At 46.6% G+C, this 19,550-nt stretch overlaps 1 protein-coding gene across 3 annotated transcripts in view; it reads left to right on the plus strand.

Annotated features, from left to right (window-relative positions):
• The window catches only part of PLXNA4 (plexin A4), a 612,201-nt gene extending 604,382 nt beyond the window's left edge, over positions 1–7,819 (plus strand). For all 3 annotated transcript variants that reach the window (XM_083699819.1, XM_083699820.1, XM_083699821.1), the window contains 2 exons: positions 5,920–6,070; positions 6,906–7,819. In XM_083699819.1, the coding sequence (XP_083555945.1) occupies positions 5,920–6,070; positions 6,906–7,001 (247 nt within the window). In that variant the 3' untranslated portion in view covers positions 7,002–7,819. The remainder of the gene's footprint in view (positions 1–5,919; positions 6,071–6,905) is intronic.
• The last annotated feature ends 11,731 nt before the right edge of the window (positions 7,820–19,550 follow it).

The following is a 19,550-nucleotide window of genomic DNA, read 5'->3' on the forward strand; positions in this document are numbered from 1 at the left end:
CGACCCCTTGCAATACAGGACTCCCATCTAAGATACAGGACACCTCTGCGAGGGCTCACTGCAGGCGCCTTTAAATGGCTCATAGCCTGGGCTCCGAATCGCTACTCTTTTGCACAGGATGTCAAGGATGGATTCAGTAATAAAGGAAGCAGGTCTCTGTTGACAGTGAAGTTAACTCTTGATTCATACAACTCTTCCTAGTGGCCTCAGTAACTCTTCCCAGTAGATCTTGCCCCTATGCAGACTACAGGCTTCGGCTGGGGAGGGCGGGATATAAATAAAATTTATTATTATTATTATTATTCCCTAAACGGTTTAAAGCCCTAAATGGCCTTGGTCCAGTAGAACTGAAGGAGCGTCTCCACCCCCATCGTTCTGCCCGGACACTGAGGTCCAGCACTGAGGGCCTTCTGGGGGTTCCCTCATTGCGAGAAGCAAAGCTACAGGGAACCAGGCAGAGGGCCTTCTTGGTAGTGGTGCCCGCCCTGTGGAACGCCCTCCCATCAGATGTCAAAGAGAAAAACAACTACCTGACATTTAGAAGACATCTGAAGGCAGCCCTGTTCAGGGAAGTTTTTAATGTGTGACATTTTAATGTATTTTTAATTTTTGTTGGACGCCGCCCAGAGTAGCTTCGCCTCTCCCGGATTTTTCCGAAGCAATCTCAGACTGTGTCTGCGAATCTCTGACCTCTGTTCTGCTCTACTCATTACTCTGCAAGTTCACAGAGACTAGCGGGGAGGGGGAGACTTCCTAGATTCTTCAGCAGTTCCTTGACCTCCCCCTCTGCTTCAGCCTCAGAGTCTGTACTGCTCCCTGTCACAGACTCTTCCTGCGCACTAAACCCTGTTACCCTTTCAGTATCCAGCCCCTCTTCCCAGTATTCTCTCTCTGACCTCTCCTCGGTGTCAAAACTACCAATCCCCTGGCTCTGAGCCTTCCTCCTCTGGGGGTTCCCTGCTGTGACCTCCCACCCCTCTTCTGCATCTAACCAGTCCCTGACACATGATCACTTGACAGGTCAGCAATTAGCCATAATCAATTCGGACAAACGCTAGCACATTAGCAATGGCGAAGTTTTTATCGGTGGTTGCAAGAACCAATGATCCCTATCTTTAAGTCTGAACAAAATGCTTGTTTAACCTGGAGGTAGGCTGTCTGAATTGTGTATTGCTTTGTAACGATTTGTTGGGTCTCTGGACCATAATAAAGATTGATTGATTGATTGATCGATTGATCGATTAGTAAATATTGTGCCTCAGATTAACCTCAGGTTCGCTGACCTGATGAGAGAGTGTTTGGCGCATTGTGCCCAGAAGGTGGATGGTTTTCTGGGGTTAGTGTGGGACAGGATTAAGAGTAATCAGGGAGAACAGGGCAGGCCTTAGGACCTGGGGGAAGCATTCAGAAGATTGGGTGGGGCCAGAAGCCCAGCTGGAAGGGAAGGGTGGGGACAGAGGAGGAAGTCAAGTGGAACATGGTGCAACAGAGGGTCAAGGCAATGGAGGTCTTGGTGAGCCGAATGATTAGCATGATGAGCTACTGTGCTTGATGGCGGATGGCAGACATCCATCCTCTTATTGTGAGTCCAGCTTTCTTCATTCACCACGGGGATAACAGGGCTTTGCTTTCCCAAGCATCATTCAGCAAAGCAGTTTGCATGGCCCACTGGGGAAGACAACAAAACAACAATATCGAAAACGGTAACAATTAATTGCACTTTTATTCATAAATCCGATTGAAATGATTTACCGTATTTTTCGCTCTATAAGACACACTTTTCCCCTCCTAAAAAGTAAGGGGAAATGGGTGTGCGTCTTATGGAGCGAATGCAGGTGGGAGGCTCTGCTCAGCGCTCCCTTTAAAGAGCCGCATGCAGCATGTGTGCTGCTCTTGGGGGCTTTTCCCCGAGGAGGGAGAAGGGCTGCCCTTCTCCCTCCTTGGGGAAAAGCCCCCAAGAGCTGCACACATGCTCCGTGTGCTCTTTAAAGGGAGTGCAGCTCTTGGGTGAGCCTTCTGCCTTAGCCACACACAGCCTGTTCTGGGCAGGGGGAGCCTTCAGCCCGCTGCCCGGGAGAGGCTGTGCATGGCTATCCCATAAATCAGGACAGCAAGAGGCTATCCCAGAAGCCCGATCCCTCTTGCTGTTCTGGCTTCTGGCATTCAGAATACAGTGGTGCCTCGCAAGACGAAAATAATCCATTCCGCGAGTCTCTTCGTCTAGCGGTTTTTTCGTCTTGCGAAGCAACCCTATTAGCGGTTTAGCGGCTTAGCAGCTAAAAGGCTATTAAAGGCTTAGCGGCTTAGCGGCTAAAAGGCTATTAGCGGCTTAGAAAAAGGGGGGGAGCGGAAAAAATTGCAAGACATTTTCGTCTTGCGAAGCAAGCCCATAGGGAAATTCGTCTTGCGAAGCGCATCGAAAAACGGAAAACCCTTTCGTCTAGCGGGTTTTTCGTCTTGCGAGGCATTTGTCTTGCAGGGCACCACTGTATTTTTTTTCTTGTTTTCCTCCTCCAAAAACTAGGTGCGTCTTATGGTCTGGTGCGTCTTATGGTCTTATAGAGCGAGAAATACGGTAGCTGAACTAATTCAGCAAAGCTGATGAACTCGATCTAGCCATTTGCACCTCCAGCACCCTGCTGCCCCTTGCCTCTTAATACCCCCCAGGTAATGCCACCCACTCCAGAGGCAGGCACTGCCAACTTTGGGAACCGCTGCCCAAAAGTGTGCTCCATCATTTCCCCCCAGAAAAAGCCTTGTCACCGTCTCTTTTTGTTTTTCGCTGAGCGTAAACCCAGTGCCCGCGCTCCTCTCCAGCTCTGCGGGAGGGCACGCATGAAATATTTATAAAGAGCGTGACTGCCTTTCTGCAGACTCCTTTCGGGAACTATAAATCCATCTCCCCGTTGCCTAGAACCACACACCAGCTGCTCTTGGGTTCAGTTTCCGGCATGCTCTGAGTTCACTCTCACTTGCTCGTCTGCTTGATGAGCAGCTGGAAAACTTCAGCAAATGGATGCTCTGTTGTTTCCTGGCACCCGTGGTCTCAGCTGCTTTCTCCTTGGCTGCCATCATTCAGGCACTGCTGGGCGCAGCTGTTGGGCGACGGCGAGGGCATTCATTCTGGGCATGTGCCCGATTTTCCCCTGTGGGGCTGGATCTTGACAAGGCCCTTTGATTCTCTGCACGACACAAAATGTCTATGTTGGCATCCATGGGCATCGACAGCAGTGCTCATTCAGTTGGTTCAGGGCAGTTTGGGGTCTCGCTAGGCAAATATGAATTGGACCCTCTGTTGGCATGACCAGTCAGAGGGAACAACGTCCAGCAGGCAGGGCTGGAGATGAGGGCTGGATTAGGTTCATCGTCCAATTCCACAGCATCGGCACAGATCAAGGGCCTGGGAAAATTTCTCTACAAAGAAAGGTTGAAATATTTGGGACATTTTAGTTTGTTTTAAAAATAATGATAAGTAAGGAGGATGGATCAGATCATGCATAGTGTGGAGAACTGTAGACAGGGAGACGTTCTTCTCACTCTCTCATAATATTACTAGACCCTGTATACGTGAAGGAGCACGGGTGACGCTGTGGTCTAAAGCACCAAGGCTCTTGGGCTTGCTGATCGGAAGGTTGAGGGTTCAAATCCCCGTGACAGGGTGAGCTCCCATTGCTCTGCCAACCTAGCAGTTCGGAAGCACACCAGTGCAGGTAGATAAATAGGTATCACAGCGGCAGGGAGGTAAACAGCATTTCCGTGTGCTCTGGTTTCCATCACGGTGTTCCGTCGCACCAGAAGCAGTTTAGTCATGCTGGCCACATGACCTGGAAAGTTGTCTGTGGACAAACGCCGGCTCTCTTGGCCTGAAAGCAAGATGAACGCCACAACCCCATAGTAGCCTTTGACTGGACTTATCCGTCTGGGATCCTTTACGTTTTTACTTACCTGAAGGAGCATCTCTACCCCCATCGTTATATAACCCTCGGCTTATAGAGCGAGAAGAGCCGCAACCCCAGAGTCATTCGCTACTGGACCTAACGGTCAGGGGTACCTTTACCTTTACCTTTGTGCTACTGGACAATTTTTTTGTTTTGTTTTTATGTATTTTGACTGTGTCGGACCAACACAGCTCCCTACCTGAACCTGTGAGATAGGTTAGGCTGAGAGTCAGCAGCTATCCCCCAAGATCACCTAGTGAACTTCTCGACTGAGTAGGGGTTATCTGAACCCTGGCCTCTCCCAGGTCATAGTACAGGCTTCCTCAAACTCAGCCCTCCAGATGTTTTTGGCCTACAACTCCCACGATCCCTAGCTAGCAGGACCAGCGGTCAGGGATGATGGGAATTGTAGTCTCAAAACATCTGGAGGGCCAAGGTTGAGGAAGCCTGTCCTAGTAGGACACCCTTAACCACAGCAGCAACTGCTGCTCTTAACTCCCCCAGAACTTGGTTTCCCGCTGCCTCCAGCTCCATCTTCCCTTTCCTGCGGCAGCCCAGATTAAAGAGGTCTCCCTTGCCTTGCCTGCGTCCCCGCTCTCTGCAATGCTGGAACCCGGTTTCCTTCCCCCTTCTGCCCCAGGAGATTGGGTTGCTGAACTCAGCAGGTGGCTGCGGCGCCGTCGACGAGGCACCTGTCAGCTATTTTGGCTGCTTCTCCTTCTCCGTTTCCCCTAATTATAAAATCGCGGCGGCGCTGGCGTTAGGGGCCTTTTCCGGGCACCACTGTGTGGGGGTGCACTGCGCGCGAAATGTCAAATTGAAGAAATTAAAAATGTAAATGACGGAGCCTAATTAACCAGTTGACAGCGGAGCACAGCTGCCGGTGACAGTGACTGATTACCTTCCGCAAATCTTGTCCTCGAAGGCCTGCCATACTTTGGGGGTGGAGAGGAGGGAGGGAGGGCATCCGAAATAGCAACTGCTTTAAAGTGGCAGCCTCTTGTCGTACGCAAACATTTTGCACTGTATATGGGACTGTGCCAGGCCCAGCTTGGACTCTAGGTAGCTATTTCTGAGCCCTAGACCTGGATGGTGGTGTTTTCAAATACAGAGTCGCTGGTGTTGAATGCTGGATCCTGAAGTCCATTTAGCAGTGGCGGCTGGTCTATTAGCTTAAACAGCTTCAACCAGGCTTCGCCTTCACAGAAACCCCAAAACAAGAACAGAAATGCAATTGTGGAAGGATGGCTGGATTGCGGGCTTTCAGAGTTCTGCACTCATCTCAGTCTCAGAGTTACCAGGTCACAGTGTTGCAGAGACAGTATGTACATCTGTCCTTTATTTCTATTTTTTAGAATTCACAACTACGTTTCAAAACAACAAGCCTTTGCAAAGTGACTTGAAATATTAAACCAGCACTAAAACAGGGGAATTCTGTTGACATAGATGCAGTTAAAAGGAATGCAAACTCAGTACAGTCATACATTGGTTCTTGAATACCTTGGTGCTCGTACATTTTCGCTGCTGAACGCTGAAAAACCGAAAGTAGGTGTTCCAGGTTTCAAACGTTTTTGGGAATCCGAACGTCCAATGTGGTTTCTGCTCAAGTTCAGGAAGCTCCTGCAGCCAATAGGAAGCCGCACCTCAGTTTTTGAACGGTTTTGGGAGTCGAACGGACTTCCAGAACGGATTATATTCAAGAACCAAGGTACGACTGTATAGTAAGCAATTCCCCTCTAGTGGCAGCCACTGAAAACAATTCTTCACTAAAGCAAGGTGTTTTTTAAAGCCTTCTCAAAACAAGAAGGTCTGCAGAGCGCACCTGAAAAGGGGGTTTGGCAGATCTCCCTGGGGAATGAGTTCCACGGTCATGGGGCCAGCGCTAAGAAGGCCCCGTCTCTAGTACTTGCCAATTGGAACTGGCTTGTTGGTAGAACTCTCTCCGGCACAACACTTAAAGGGCTTCTTTGATCCCCACCAGGTACTACTCAGATATCGGCAAGATGCCAGCTATCAGTGACCAGGACATGAACGCCTACCTGGCTGAGCAATCCCGCATGCACATGAATGAATTCAACACAATGAGCTCACTTTCGGAGATCTACTCCTACGTGGGCAAGTACAACGAAGAGGTGAGATGGGCTGGGGACAGGGAGGAGAAGCACCCGATCACGGCTGCCACGAAGGGCGGAAGGATCTGTCGATTTTGGTTCTAATTTTTACTTTTTCTTTTTTTTTTACAATTCTTCCTTTGCATGTCTGGACCCCTTGGCAAGTCTGGTGATGGATTAGGCTGGATTAGGCTTTCCTTGGCCAACAATGAGCTGAGCAATTGTCACCTCTGGGCACTTCCTGGAGTCCCTATTGTTCAAGGGCAAAATAGTGTTGGAATGGAGGAAACTGGCAAAGGAGTTGATTTTATATGATTGTTAAAGCTAGGTAGAGACACGGGTGGCACTGTGGGTTAAACCACAGAGCCTAGGACTTGCCAATCAGAAGGTTAGCGGTTCGATTCCCCACGACGGGTTGAGCTCCCATTGCTCGGTCCCTGCTCCTGCCAACCAAGCAGTTCAAAAGCACGTCAAAGTGCAAGTAGATAAATAGGTACCACTCTGGTGGAAAGGTAAACGGTGTTTCCATGTGCTGCTCTGGTTTGCCAGAAGCGGCTTAGTCATGCTGGCCACATGACCCGGAAGCTGTATGCCGGCTCCCTCGGCCAATAAAGCAAGATGAGCACCACAACCCCAGAGTCGGCCACGACTGGACCTAATGGTCAGGGGTCCCTTTACCTTTAGCTAAAGCTAGGTAACTTCCCTGAGCTGCCAAGTCGAAAGGATACACTGATGCATAATATTTGTAACATTTAACAACTTTAAAGATGTGCCCCCCACCCCGTTATTTCCGTAACACGTTTGACATGACCAGCTTCAACCATTAAGACGTCTCTCTTCTGCCTCTCTTCCACAGATCCTTGGAGCCCTTGATCAAGATGACCAGGCCGGGAAGCAAAAGCTGGCCTACAAACTTGAACAAGTTATAACCCTCATGAGCATAGACAGCTGAGAACTGCCCTACCAGGGGACTCCCTGGGAGGGATTTGAAACAAACATACAAACAAAACCAAGCCGTGCCTCAGTCAAGAACATCCTCTTTACCAAGTGCAAGTTTCTGATTGGCCGTCGAGCGCAGTCACCCGAAACAGCTCTCGACTCCTCTAAGGCTCGCCCGCCAAACCTATGGACGCCAAGCAACTAGGCCTCAAGGACTTGAGGGACGTCACCGCAGACAGATCCCTTAGTGCGGGGACCATACAGGTGGAGCTCCCTCGTCCACAGATTTCCCACCCCCCCCCTTCTGCCTTCCCCCCGGAGCATATCGTCATATCATCCGTTAACTAACAGAGCGGACCGCCCTGGTTCACCTCTGTCGATGCTGCTTTTACTGGCTCCCTGCGAGCTCGGAACCGTGGAGCGGGAAACTAAACTCAGTGTTATTTCGAAGCTGCGCCAAGGCAGGACTTTCGCTCTCTTGCCTCTGGAGACCCCGGCAGAGTGGGAACGAACTTGGTTTTTTCCTCCCACTCAGCAGTGCTGCCGCACCCCAGTCTTCATCCTATGGGGAGGACCCCAGTGACTTTTACCCCCCCTCCTTGGGACTGGCATGGCAGAGGGGTCCCTGTGCCCTGTGAGCTGACCGTGTTGTCAGCTGCTCTTCTGGGATTGGTGGAGAAGGAAGGAAAACCACCTATTCCCCACTCCACAATTTTCATACATTCATCTCCTTTTTGTTTTTATGGGTCATCCTCATTTTCAACCTGTGCCCCACTGACTGTGAAACTAAAAGGCAGCCACATACAAGCACACACCTTTCTTTCCCTGAAACTGTATCTGTCTCTTCTCTTTGCTTCAGATGCATCTCAGTGGGGGCATTTATATCCTTTCCTAAACAGCGCAGCTTCACGTTGTGCAGTGAGGCACTCTCGCCGTTGCAACTGGAAGCGGTCCCCTCCCTTGCTTTTTTTGTACGATTCCAGGCTGCAACTTTCTGTATCTTTCTGGCTAACCATCCCAAACAATAGAGCACAAAAATAATAATAACAAGAAGCCTTTGATCTAGACACAGCACAGAGTTAAACCCAGAAATAAGTACCAGCATTATCACTTCTTCAGATACCTGGTATCTGAAGAAGTGTGCATGCACACGAAAGCTCATACCAAGAACTGACTTAGTTGGTCTTTAAGGTGCTACTGGAAGGAATTTTTTTTGTTTTGACTATGGCAGACCAACACGGCTACCTATCTGTACCAGCATTATGGAGATGACAAGAGGTTGCACCCCAGGATTGGGGTAGGTTTGGGTAAGAAAAGAGAACCCCCTCCTAAGCCCATTTCTTCTTTCTTTAGTAGTAGCAACAGACCTAATGGATGCTCAAAAACAGGAGGGACTGTTTATCATTTGCAAGGATGATTGGCTGGGGCAGTGTAGCCTGTGCAATGATTTGCCTGCAAAATTGCAACTGGAACTGGATTGATTCGGAATGTTCTTCTTCTTTGGTTTGATGCATTCATGTAATCATGTAGACACATTCCAACCAGAGCAAAGCAACTTTGCATTGCATTTAGTTTGATGACAGAATTCAGCCATGCTATCTTGTTGAAATCAATGAGACTCAAAGGCTTCCCTCCTGACTGGGCCATGTCCCAAATTTGGAAAGCAGGAGCTAAATGCTGGTCCAGAGCTTTTTGCACACTTAAACACAGCCCCTCACACATTTCAGAATCAAAAGTACAGAATCAAAACACACACTTCTGGCGTTGGCATCTGCCTGCCGAAGCTGGATGGATCCAATCCACTGTACTGGAGACCATTGAAATAAATAAATAAACATGATTCAGGTTTCTTTAAGTCTGTGCTGAGTCATCACGACACATATTTAGCATCAATTTTGGGTCTTTCTCCAGTGCTCTTTGGAGAGTAGAAAAAGAAACCCGAGTTTCGTTGATGAAATTTGCATCCCGTCAAAATTAGCATCTATTGTTCAACTCAACAGTGTTTGAGTTTCCGATCTGAATGAATTTCCATTTTGGCACCGACACAAATTCGTTTTGCCTGAAGTAAGAGGTGAGCAAAATATAAGCAGAAGCCACCTGTGTCACAGTGACATGGAGAGCTGCCTTATAGCAGGTCAGACTTATTATCCTCATGTTGTTTACCCTGATCTGCAGCAGCTCGCTGGCGTTTCATACAGAGAGAGGCTTTTCCCCTCGCCTGCTGCTCACTTGGGTTTGTTTTCCAGCTGCACATGTCAGGAATTGAACTTGCAGCCTTCTGCATGCAAAGCATGGGCTCTGCTGCTGAGCAATGGTCCACCCTGAAGTCTAGATTCTGCAATGGCAGTTATGAGTCGCTCTGCAACACCAGACATTGACACTACCTTCCTGGAGTAAATATTTTGCCAAGCAGGCAGTCTTGTACCAACACTCAAAAGCACCATATAGCAAAAGGTGTTAATTCCATTAGTGCATTTCCCAGCAAAAGGCTCAGCAACAAGCCCAGCACGGTGTAATTCCCAAACTCCTGGGCTATGGGCAATAATGCCACCGTTCACTTCAGCACTCCTCTGCCTTCTTCCAGGGCTGCCCAACCTCACTGTGATATCAGAGCTGGTCGTTCGACGGTCGGTCATTCAGAGGCGAGGCAGGCAGAGAGGCCAGAGGTTAAGGATGGGAGTGTAGGACCACGAAAAGCTGCAGAAGCAATCAATCTTCTTTCTCCTATTTTTCACTGTGAAATAACCGTGCGTTGGGTCACTTGGCCGTCAATATGACGCAGATCCTACCCATCACAACTGTGCTGTGAACATGTTTGCGAGGATTAAAGGGAGATCAAAAAGTCCCATTCCCACCCTGTGCAACCACAGAGCTTAGGGGGGATTTTTTTAACCTGGCCCAACAGTCGTTTGTTTGCATGCATGCCTCCATTCATTCCATCTCCATTTCTTTTGGCCTTGAGTCAGCTAACATTGGTGTGCAGTACAGGATTACCCGCTAGGCTATTTCAGCTTAAAATATGCCGTTCCCAGGCATATGGGCAAACGGCTTCTGTTATATCTACGTATCTGAGAGTGCCTCTGGATGGCGAATGCCTCCATCCTGCTTCTTTAGAAATCCCCATCCTTTACATTTCCCTTATCCCACGACAGGTGTGAAAGGACCCTGTCCTTCTTAGTGCAGGAATTTAACTTACGGGCTGGTACTGGTCAGAGGAGCAGAATCATGGAGCCTGGTTTGTTGAAAGTGGGCAAAAGTGGGACCTCCGCAATTGCTTCTGCAGGGTTGTGCAGATACAGGAGAAGAGCAGGGTTCACGGGACCAGAATCCAGACGTTGTTGCTCATTTCCGCAATATCTAGAGGATTGAGAAGTCTTGATTTAACATCACAGAATTTACACTTTATGCTCGTTCTCCTGGATCGTCGGCGGACAGAAATGGCAAACGGATGGAAAGTTCCGGGCTAGGAGAGAGAAAAAGTTTGTCTCGGATACAGAAAATGCTTTTAGACGTGGAAGAAACCAAAGGTTTTTGAAAAGCGAAGTGCCACAGGTGACGAAGGTGGGAGATGGCCTCCCGCATAGCTTTCTCCGATTCTAAAATGAAAGCGAAGCTGGCGGGAAAGATTCCCAGAGCATGTTTGGGTCCTGGTTTGTTTGCACACACGAAAAAGGAGAAGGTGGGTTGGGTACATCTGAGGGGGAGGAGATATTGGGGTTGGGAAAAACAAGACCACATGATTTTGCACAGCTGATGAGGAGGAAACAGGAAGGAACTGAGACTCCGCATGCTCCTGGTTTAAAAGGGTTTTCTAAAAAAACGTCGATGGTTTTGTTTTTTAACATTTTTTTGCTAGCACAGACTCAATCAGGTTTTCGTTTCAAACTTGAGCACCTCAAAGGAATGAACAGAACGTATCAAAATAACTTGTCAGAAACGGGAAGCAGTGTGCGAACGTCCGCACCCCTAGCCCCCCCACCCCATCGATTTCCTCTTTTCTCAGACCTAGGCGTTTAAAACAAATCTCTATTTTAGTTCTTTTTTATTTTTGTATCTCAGAATTCATATTTGTTGTTTCTTAGTTGATTTCTTTTCTTTTCTTTTCTTTTCAACCTTGGAATTGTGCCACAATTGTGATGTGAATGTGTGAGCTCTTATCCCACCAGGCGCCTCTGTCTGAGGTCTTGGCTTCTAATTCCCCTCTTCATTTTCTGTTTATGTGTATGTAACCTACAAATGAAGGAAGCAGAAGGAAGAATGCATTATTCTTTGATTACAAGGATGAGCAGATATCAATACCCAATACAGTGGTATCTCTGGTTGCGAAACAAGATCTGTGCTGGAGCCCTGTTCACAACATGAAAAGAACACAACCCACAGCAGCACGTCTGCGCACGCACAGGTTGTGATTCGGCGCTTCTGAGCATGCGCGTGGCATCATTTTGCATGTCTGCACATGCGCGAGCGGCAAAACCCGGAAGTAACCCTTTCCAGTACTTCCGGGTCGCTGCGGGACGCAATCTGAAAAAACGTAACATGAAGCAAACGTAACATGAGGCATGACTGTAGTAAAAATTTCTGAACCCAAGTATGGGCTAATCTTCCATTTTAAACACTCAGCTTTCAAATGCAATTTCCCCCAATTTGGTCAATTTGCTGAGTGTTGCATTACTTTGTCACAATCCCCTTTCCCCCTTGATTCCTGACCAAATCGCCTTGTCCCAAATAATTATAAAAGACCCGCAGCGCCTTGAAGATGAATAAACATATCACAGCATGAATTATATGAAGCTCAAGCCTACTTTGTCAGATAATAATAAAATAATAATAATAATTTATTATTATTTATACCCCGCCCATCTGGCTGAATTTCCCCAGCCACTCTGGGCGGCTTCCAACAGAACACTAAAATACAATAACCTATTAAACATTAAAAGCTTCCCTAAACAGGGCTACCTTCAGATGTCTTCTAAAAGTTTGGTAGTTATTTATCTCTTTGACATCTGGTGGGAGGGCGTTCCACAGGGCAGGTGCCACTACTAAGAAGGCCCTCTGCCTGGTTCCCTGTAACTTGGCTTCCCACAGTGAGGGAACCGCCAGAAGACCCTCACAGCTGGACCTCATATGCAATTGTCCCATTTGGGGTGGGAGAAGGGGCCAAATTGAGAGATCCCAATGATAAGCTGTCACACTACCTGTTTAGTATTTAGCAAAATCTTGCACTAAAGTGGAGCTACTATCTGAAACAATGCTGCTCTGTTTTAAGGCTCGCCCGAGATCTTTTTCCTCACTGCATGATCTATGGGGTGCATGGTGTGTCCCATCCCCACTGCAATATTTCAGAAGTTCCTGGGGTGCAGCTGCGAGCTCTACGTGACCCCTTATTTTTGCCTCTGGACTCTGGAACCTTGATATATTGTCCCTCAAGTAAGAGACTAGAGTCAGGTGAACCCTGTTTGGTGCACTTCTCAGACCTACGTTGCATCACAGTTGCATAACCCTTCTTGTGACATCTAAACAGCTAGCCAAGCCCTGGGTTATTGCCACCAAACAAACAGATACAAAAAGAGTTTTCCAGCACCGAATCCAGCCGTTGTTCCTGCATGACAAGCGAGGGAACAAAAAGGGGAGAATGGGCTGTTCCTGTCCCCCGTCCCCTTTATATTTCCACTTCCTTCATTTGAGGTCTTTAGACGGAGGCTGGAGGGCCACCCGTCAGAGATACCCACCCTGCCGGGCGTCGATCACCCTAGGATCAATTCTAGAAGATTCTAGAAGATGCCTCCACATGCTGCAGAGGGCAGCAATTCTGTACATATCAGGCTGTGTCCACGCACATAGTGGTTATGTATAAAAACCATCTTCCTATCCTAGCAGTGAAATGCTGGTTCAACTTTCAAGGGGAAAGCCTGGAAGAGCTTCAGAGCTGCTGGTTTTCCATTAAGCAAGACCAAAGTCCTGCCTGATTCACTCTATTGGTCAGGAAATCTTGGGGCGACTTAATCATTCAGAGCAACAGGGCACCTCAGCTGCTTTTAACCACGTATTGTTCTAGGCATATCCTCCATTCCCACCTGGCTTCCACTTTGAACAGATGAATCTGGGCATATCCTTAAAAGACAGTGTTACAAGAAGATACAAAATCAGGAAGGGGGGAAAATGCTTTGTTGATGTTTGCTGCTGCAGCAGCTGCTGTTTTCCATTTTTTTCCGTTTGTTTGTTTGTTTGTTTGTTTGTTTCATTTCCCCCCTTTTTATTTTATAAGGGACCCCAGTTTCAAAAGCAAAAAGGACTTGTGGAAACGACAACTGCTTAAAATGGAACCCTGTTGTTACTTGGTAAAGCCTCTGTACCTTTGTTATACTTAATTGTATACCTGTGTATGTAAATATAAGGCATTCCTATTTTGCAGTCCAGAACAAAAAAAATAAAAAATAAAACTATTTGTAATATAGAATAAAGTTTATTAAAAAAAAAGTACGTGAAAAGAAGCAATAATTTTGTGACGGCTCGGCTGATTGTGTGTGAGTGGTGAGGAGAAGCTTTTTCGCACAAACGGTTTCTCCTCTACAGCTTTAGGAAAAGTGCGACCCAATTTGCCTGGATGTTCTCCTGCGCAAATTCAGCTTGAAAAGATGGGAGCTCCACAAAGCACAGGTCTAAAATACTAGGAGCTGCAGTATCTGGAAATGTCAAAGGTTCCTCGTTGCTGTGCTACAAGATGGAGGGAAGGACTGACTGAGCATGTGAGACAAGAATCTTGCACCTTAACTAAAACTGCCACTGAGGATTTGATGCTACAAAATGTGGCAAAAGGCATGGTCCTTCTATTCCTCTGTTCCACTGAGCTAGGGGATGTCATGCATCCTGGACGTATCTGGGTTTCGTCCATCAGAAATAATGTCTGGGCGGAATTTCTAAAAGTTGGTTAAAAAGTCCAGGAAAACCTAGACAATTTATTTTAAATTTTTTTGTGTGTTTATTAAATAATAGCTCAAAAACTTCTTCTTTTTCTTTTTGGTGATTTTGCAGAAAAGCTTTGCCCCCCTCCCAAAAAAAAGCTCAACTTTTCCTAACTGCATAGCTGTCAATTTTTCCCTTTTCTTGCGAGGAATCCTATTCAGAATAAGGGGATTTCCCTTTTTAAAAAGGGAAACGTTGACAGCTATGCCTAACTGAGCATTTCCCCTTATTTTCATCCCCACACCAACTGCAGTTTGTTAACCTATGCCCTCAATCACAAATTATGTTTTTATTTATTCATTCATTCATTCTCCACATTTGACCCTGACTGGGATTCAAGGTGGCTTACAGGTAAAAGTAAATAAATAAGACCAGCTAAAAACATAGGGGGAAAGCAACACGAATAGAATTATAAGCACTCAGGCACATATACTGTACAGGTCATTACAGTAAAAACAGCACAGCACCAGCCCTTTCACTAAAAGCAGTCAGTTCCCAAAAGCCTTCAAGAAAGTATTCACCTGCTGGCAGAATGACGAGGAGGGAGCCCATCTAACTTTGCAAACACACGTGAACACATTCATTTGTTTGTTGCATTTATAGCCCACCAAAATTGGTCGCCTTGCCCATCCCTACACAAAGCCTTTGCTCCCTTTAATGAAAGGGTTTGTGTGTGTGTGTTTACAAAAGGTCACAAAGGTTTGTGTTAGAAACAATACAAGCTTGACCACCTTTTCTCCTGTTTTATTGTTATCTGCCAACTTTGTGGTGGCACTTCCATTCACAGTTTGTTTGTTTTTTAAAACTATGAAGGAGGAAAAGAATCCAAGAGCCTTTAATCTCATTTTTCCAGATGTTTTGCCTCATCAGGTTTAATTTACTGTGCCGTCATTTTGCCGGCCCTGCAATTTCATTCCTTTTTCTCCGCCTGTCCCAGAGATCTTTAACGGGAGATTTGTAAGGTGTGGAGTGAAAGCGTAACCTACCACAATGGTTATTGTTAAGTCGTTTTCCAGAAAGGAAAAGAGAAACTGGGAGGGAGGGATGTGTTCTGCAAATTGTGAAGGAAACCCTGATCAAAATACTGTAGCGCACATTCAGAATCAGGTGGATTTAATTTAGGACCAGGGTGGGGGCAAACTCTGGCTAAGGATGACAGAAAGGAATTCAACTCAGCTCTCGTTCGAAGGTGAACCTAATCCACCCTTTTGGAAATAATACATCAGCGAAAACACAGCCATCCTTCACACCAGTATCTTCACAGGGACGTTAAAAAACAAATCACAACTGAATTGAGGTGGTGCCACAAGGAATATTTCTCTCAGTGTTCTAAGGGATCTTTCAGAGCTTTCTGTGTGCAGCAGATTTGATCTTTTATCGTTATCTGTACACACACACGCACGCACACGATCCAAAAGAAATCCAGGATATTGGTCTAGATTACCCTTTCCTTCTCTACAATTCTATGAAGCTGTGCAAAGCAGCTGAGGTTATAAGCAGGGAGCTGCCTATTTAAAAACAGATAGATCAGTAACATTTTCTACTCATCAGCTACATTCCAATACTGATAATATATATGTGTCTTCCGTGTGACAGCCCTTGAGATATTTGAAGATGGCTACCATATCTCCTGGAAGGGACGTGGGTGGCACTGTGGGTAAAAGCCTCAGTGCCTAGGGCTTGCCGATCGAAAGGTCGGCGGTTCGAATCCCCGTGGCGGGGTGCGCTCCCGTTGCTTGGTCCCTGCGCCTGCCAACCTAGCAGTTCGAAAGCACCCTCGGGTGCAAGTAGATAAATAGGGACCGCTTTCTAGCGGGAAGGTAAACGGCGTTTCCGTGTGCAGCTCTGGCTCGCCAGAGCAGCGATGTCACGCTGGCCACGTGACCCGGAAGTGTCTTCGGACAGCGCTGGCCCCTGGCCTCTTGAGTGAGATGGGCGCACAACCCCAGAGTCTGGCAAGACTGGCCCGTACGGGCAGGGGTACCTTTACCTTTACCTTTACTTTACCATATCTCCTCTCAGTCTTCTCTTTTCCAGGCTAAACATACCCAGCTCCTGTAGCACCCTGCTTGTGGTTAACGCTTAGCTGGAATGAAATATTCAACGCAGCAATAGAGAAATTAAAATAGTAATTTATTTGTCAGACAAATAAATGAGAGGCACAGTGGTATATGGTTACCAAGCTCTGGCCTGGCCTCCTGCCATTCTGGCCAGCACTTATATTTCCTTAATCCAGCCCCCTTGCTCCTCCTGTGGCTGCCTCTGTCCAATCAGCCTGGTTGAAATTCCTATTGGCTGTTTGCTAGAACCAATCACAAAAGATACACCCATTTCCTTTTGTCCTTTTATGGGACACAAAGAGCTATATATTCTTATATCTATAAATGACAAATAAGTAGTAATATATCTTACATGTGTCTCAACAAGGAATCTTAATTACCAGCTCACCTCTTGCCCTCCTTGCCCTATTGCCTTCCAAAACAGATGGTTAATCTTAACTTTTTATCTTCAAGGATCTTGAGTTCACATCATCATTGAAAGATCTCCTTCATTTGGAGGTCTCTAAACAAAAGGCCTGACAACCATATATCAGGAGTGCTCGATGGCGTCTCCTGTCTGGCAGGGGGGCTGGGCTGGTGGCTGACTTAATTTCAGGATAGTTACAACTCTTACAACTATATGAAATAAGAATCTAGCATTTCTTAAATCCTTTGCATAATTACATTTAAGCCAATATATTTAATACATAAATAACCTTTTAAAGGGAAAAGAAATCTTCTCAAAGTAAAAAAGGAAGGAACAGTTTCCAGCCTCAAAATAAGATAGGAAGAAACCTATCTTCTCCAGCCAAGCCAGTTGCTTTCTTTTCCATTTGCTTTTGGCCTTTTTAACCTTAGGAAGAAGATATGGCTCATTTTACTATTTACCAACCCTTAATTTGTAGGGTCAGTGTAACCTTGGCTCTCAGCCTGTTATTCCCTTTTTACGACTTTGAGAATTGTTTTCTGCTATAAATCAGGGGGCCCCCTTGTCCAGGAGAATAAACATTGCCAAGGTTCTCTAGGCAGCTGGTCTTCTGCCTGGCATGAAACATTTGAAAATCTTTAAGCTCATTTTAAAATACAAGCCCTGATCAGACATATAAGCTTTGATAAAAAAATGCAGGCTTATGATTAGATGCCTCACTCCTTCAACCGTTCCTCATCAAGCATGGTTTCCAGACCTTTCATCATCTTGGTCTCCTTCCTCTGCACACCTTCCAGCTTGCCAACATCCTTAAATTGTGGTGCCCAGAACTGGACACAGCTTATTACTGTAATAAACAAAAATCTGCCCTTTTCCCCTTATGGGGTATCCAAGAGCCCATATAGAGTCCTTACATAGGTTCCCTATTGGTAGGAGAAAATAACAGAGGCCAGCCAGAGAATATTGAGAAGCAAAGCAGCTAGTAAGCCTGATCTTTATTGATCTGTTGCAACAGGGTGCCCCCTTCACACACAGAAGAAGGAGGAGGACCCAGAACATAGGTGTGTCTGCCCTTATATAGACATTTTAAATTGCCCGCCTTGGAGTCCTAGACTACCTCCAGAAACATCATACCTACATCACAGAAAGGACGGGCTAAAGCAGAAACCTGAGTGGGTTGTTTACCTCCTGTCTGGCAAGTTACCTGTTAATGCTTACTGGATTGATATCCTGGGGAGCCTGGCCAGTCTTTTGTAATGATAAATACTTAGTTCCTGAGCCAAGTCACAGGCTCACCCTATTCATACACAGAAATACCCTTAAGACAGGATTTGTGAAGGAAAAGACAATGGGGAGGCTTTTCCATTTGACTTTGCAGAGAAAACACCTGGTCAGTTTGGGAGTCAAAATGGCTTTATGGCTGCTCTCCTGTGCAGCTTCAGATATGTGGCTTATATATTTATGTACGTGTTTGCTTGCTACATTTATGAACCTTTATTATATACATAAGACCTTAATTTTTTTTATTTCATTACTTTTTTCCACTGGACCCACTTTTTAAAACAACTGGGGAGACCCTAACTGCACCCTTGCTTTGCACAGCCCTTTTACTCTGGTGCTACAACCAGCTCCAGAGGAAACAGACACTTCATCCAAGGACTTGATATGCACCTGGCTTAGACGCCTCTTGAACCACAAGACCAAAGGATCTGTGGTCAGTTTCATGAAGTGACCCCAGATCCTTTTGCCCTGTGGAATAGTTTCGGAGCCGGCACTCCCACCAACACCCCTGGATGCCTTGCGATTAAACCTAGAGGCTGCTGCAATGCAGGGAACAGATTGTATTAAAGATAAACAGATGTCGGCAGATAGAGGAGCCAAAGGATTCTGAGCACAGCCTGGTCTTATCTTGGAGAGCATTCAATGGATGGCTTTAAACCCAGAGTTCAAACAGCAGTCAGAGGCCTGCTGTATCTCATACTGCAATGTTTATAAGGCACTGCTTTGGGAGGTCTTGAGCCCCTTAAAACAGACGAATAAGAGGGTTAGCGGTTTGAAGGCAATGGCAGAGATGGGTTTCTGTTTGCTTCTCCTAGCTGCAGAGCAGTCAACTCTGTTCCTCAGACCACTGCCATTTTTTAATGGTCAGTGATGGAATTAGGCATATGTGGGAACCGTCTCCATAATCTCCACAGGCAGGGAGACTTGAAAAATTAAGAAGTATCTATTGGTCCGAGGACAAGGCCCAGTTATTTACAGCTGCATACTCCATTGCCTTTGGCGCTATGCGAAGTGGTTTGTAAGGGCCAACCAGATTCCGCTGCCCGAGGGATTTTGAGAAACCTGACCTTGTTCAGATCCAATTTAGTCCTGCATATCCAATGTTCCAAAACCGATCAGCAGTAAAGGACGCTAAACAATTCATGTACATGAGACCAACCGTCTCAGGTCCATTCCTCAAACATTGGGATGGCTCTGGCCTTGCACGGCATCAGTCCATGTGCGTTATGCGAGGGGCGATTGCTGCCTGCGGTTTACCCTCAGCTGAATTCGTGGTTAACTCCTTTAGGATTGGGGCCGCCACCACAGCAGTGCGTTTGGGACTCTCATCTGAAAGGATGAAGGACTTGGGGGCAGTGGAAGTCTGATGCATTAAGTGAAGTCTGATGCATATAAAGGATATATTCGTAAGACCTTGTGATTGTTCACAGTATACCTGACCTGGCTTTGTTACCTTCTTTTGCTTTCAGGTGATGTTGTGATGCATATTTGGAGTATAGGCCCTGCACCGTCCACTGGGATAGAAACCATGCCATTAACGGGGACCTAGGGTGCAGGAGCTATGAGGGCGCACATCTGGATAATCGGGCATAGCATGGTGCATTGGGCCAGGGTCCGCGCCATCAATTCCGGTCTCAGGCCGCACCTTAGCTACATCAATATATCTTGGATCTCTCGAAGGGGAATGCACTGGGCCGAAATGTTGCCTGCTATTAGGGCCAAAGCAGCAGCGGAGGGCCCCCCAGATGCTTTAGTTATCCAATTAGGCGAAAAGAGTTAGCTTATAGAAAGGCAGTCGACTTGATGTGGCATATCTTTAGTGACTTTGAGGAACTTAAGGCCTCTTACCCAA

The sequence above is a fragment of the Podarcis gaigeae genome (genome assembly GCF_964106915.1).
Source record: "Podarcis gaigeae genome assembly, chromosome: 10".
Classification (NCBI taxonomy): domain Eukaryota; kingdom Metazoa; phylum Chordata; class Lepidosauria; order Squamata; family Lacertidae; genus Podarcis; species Podarcis gaigeae.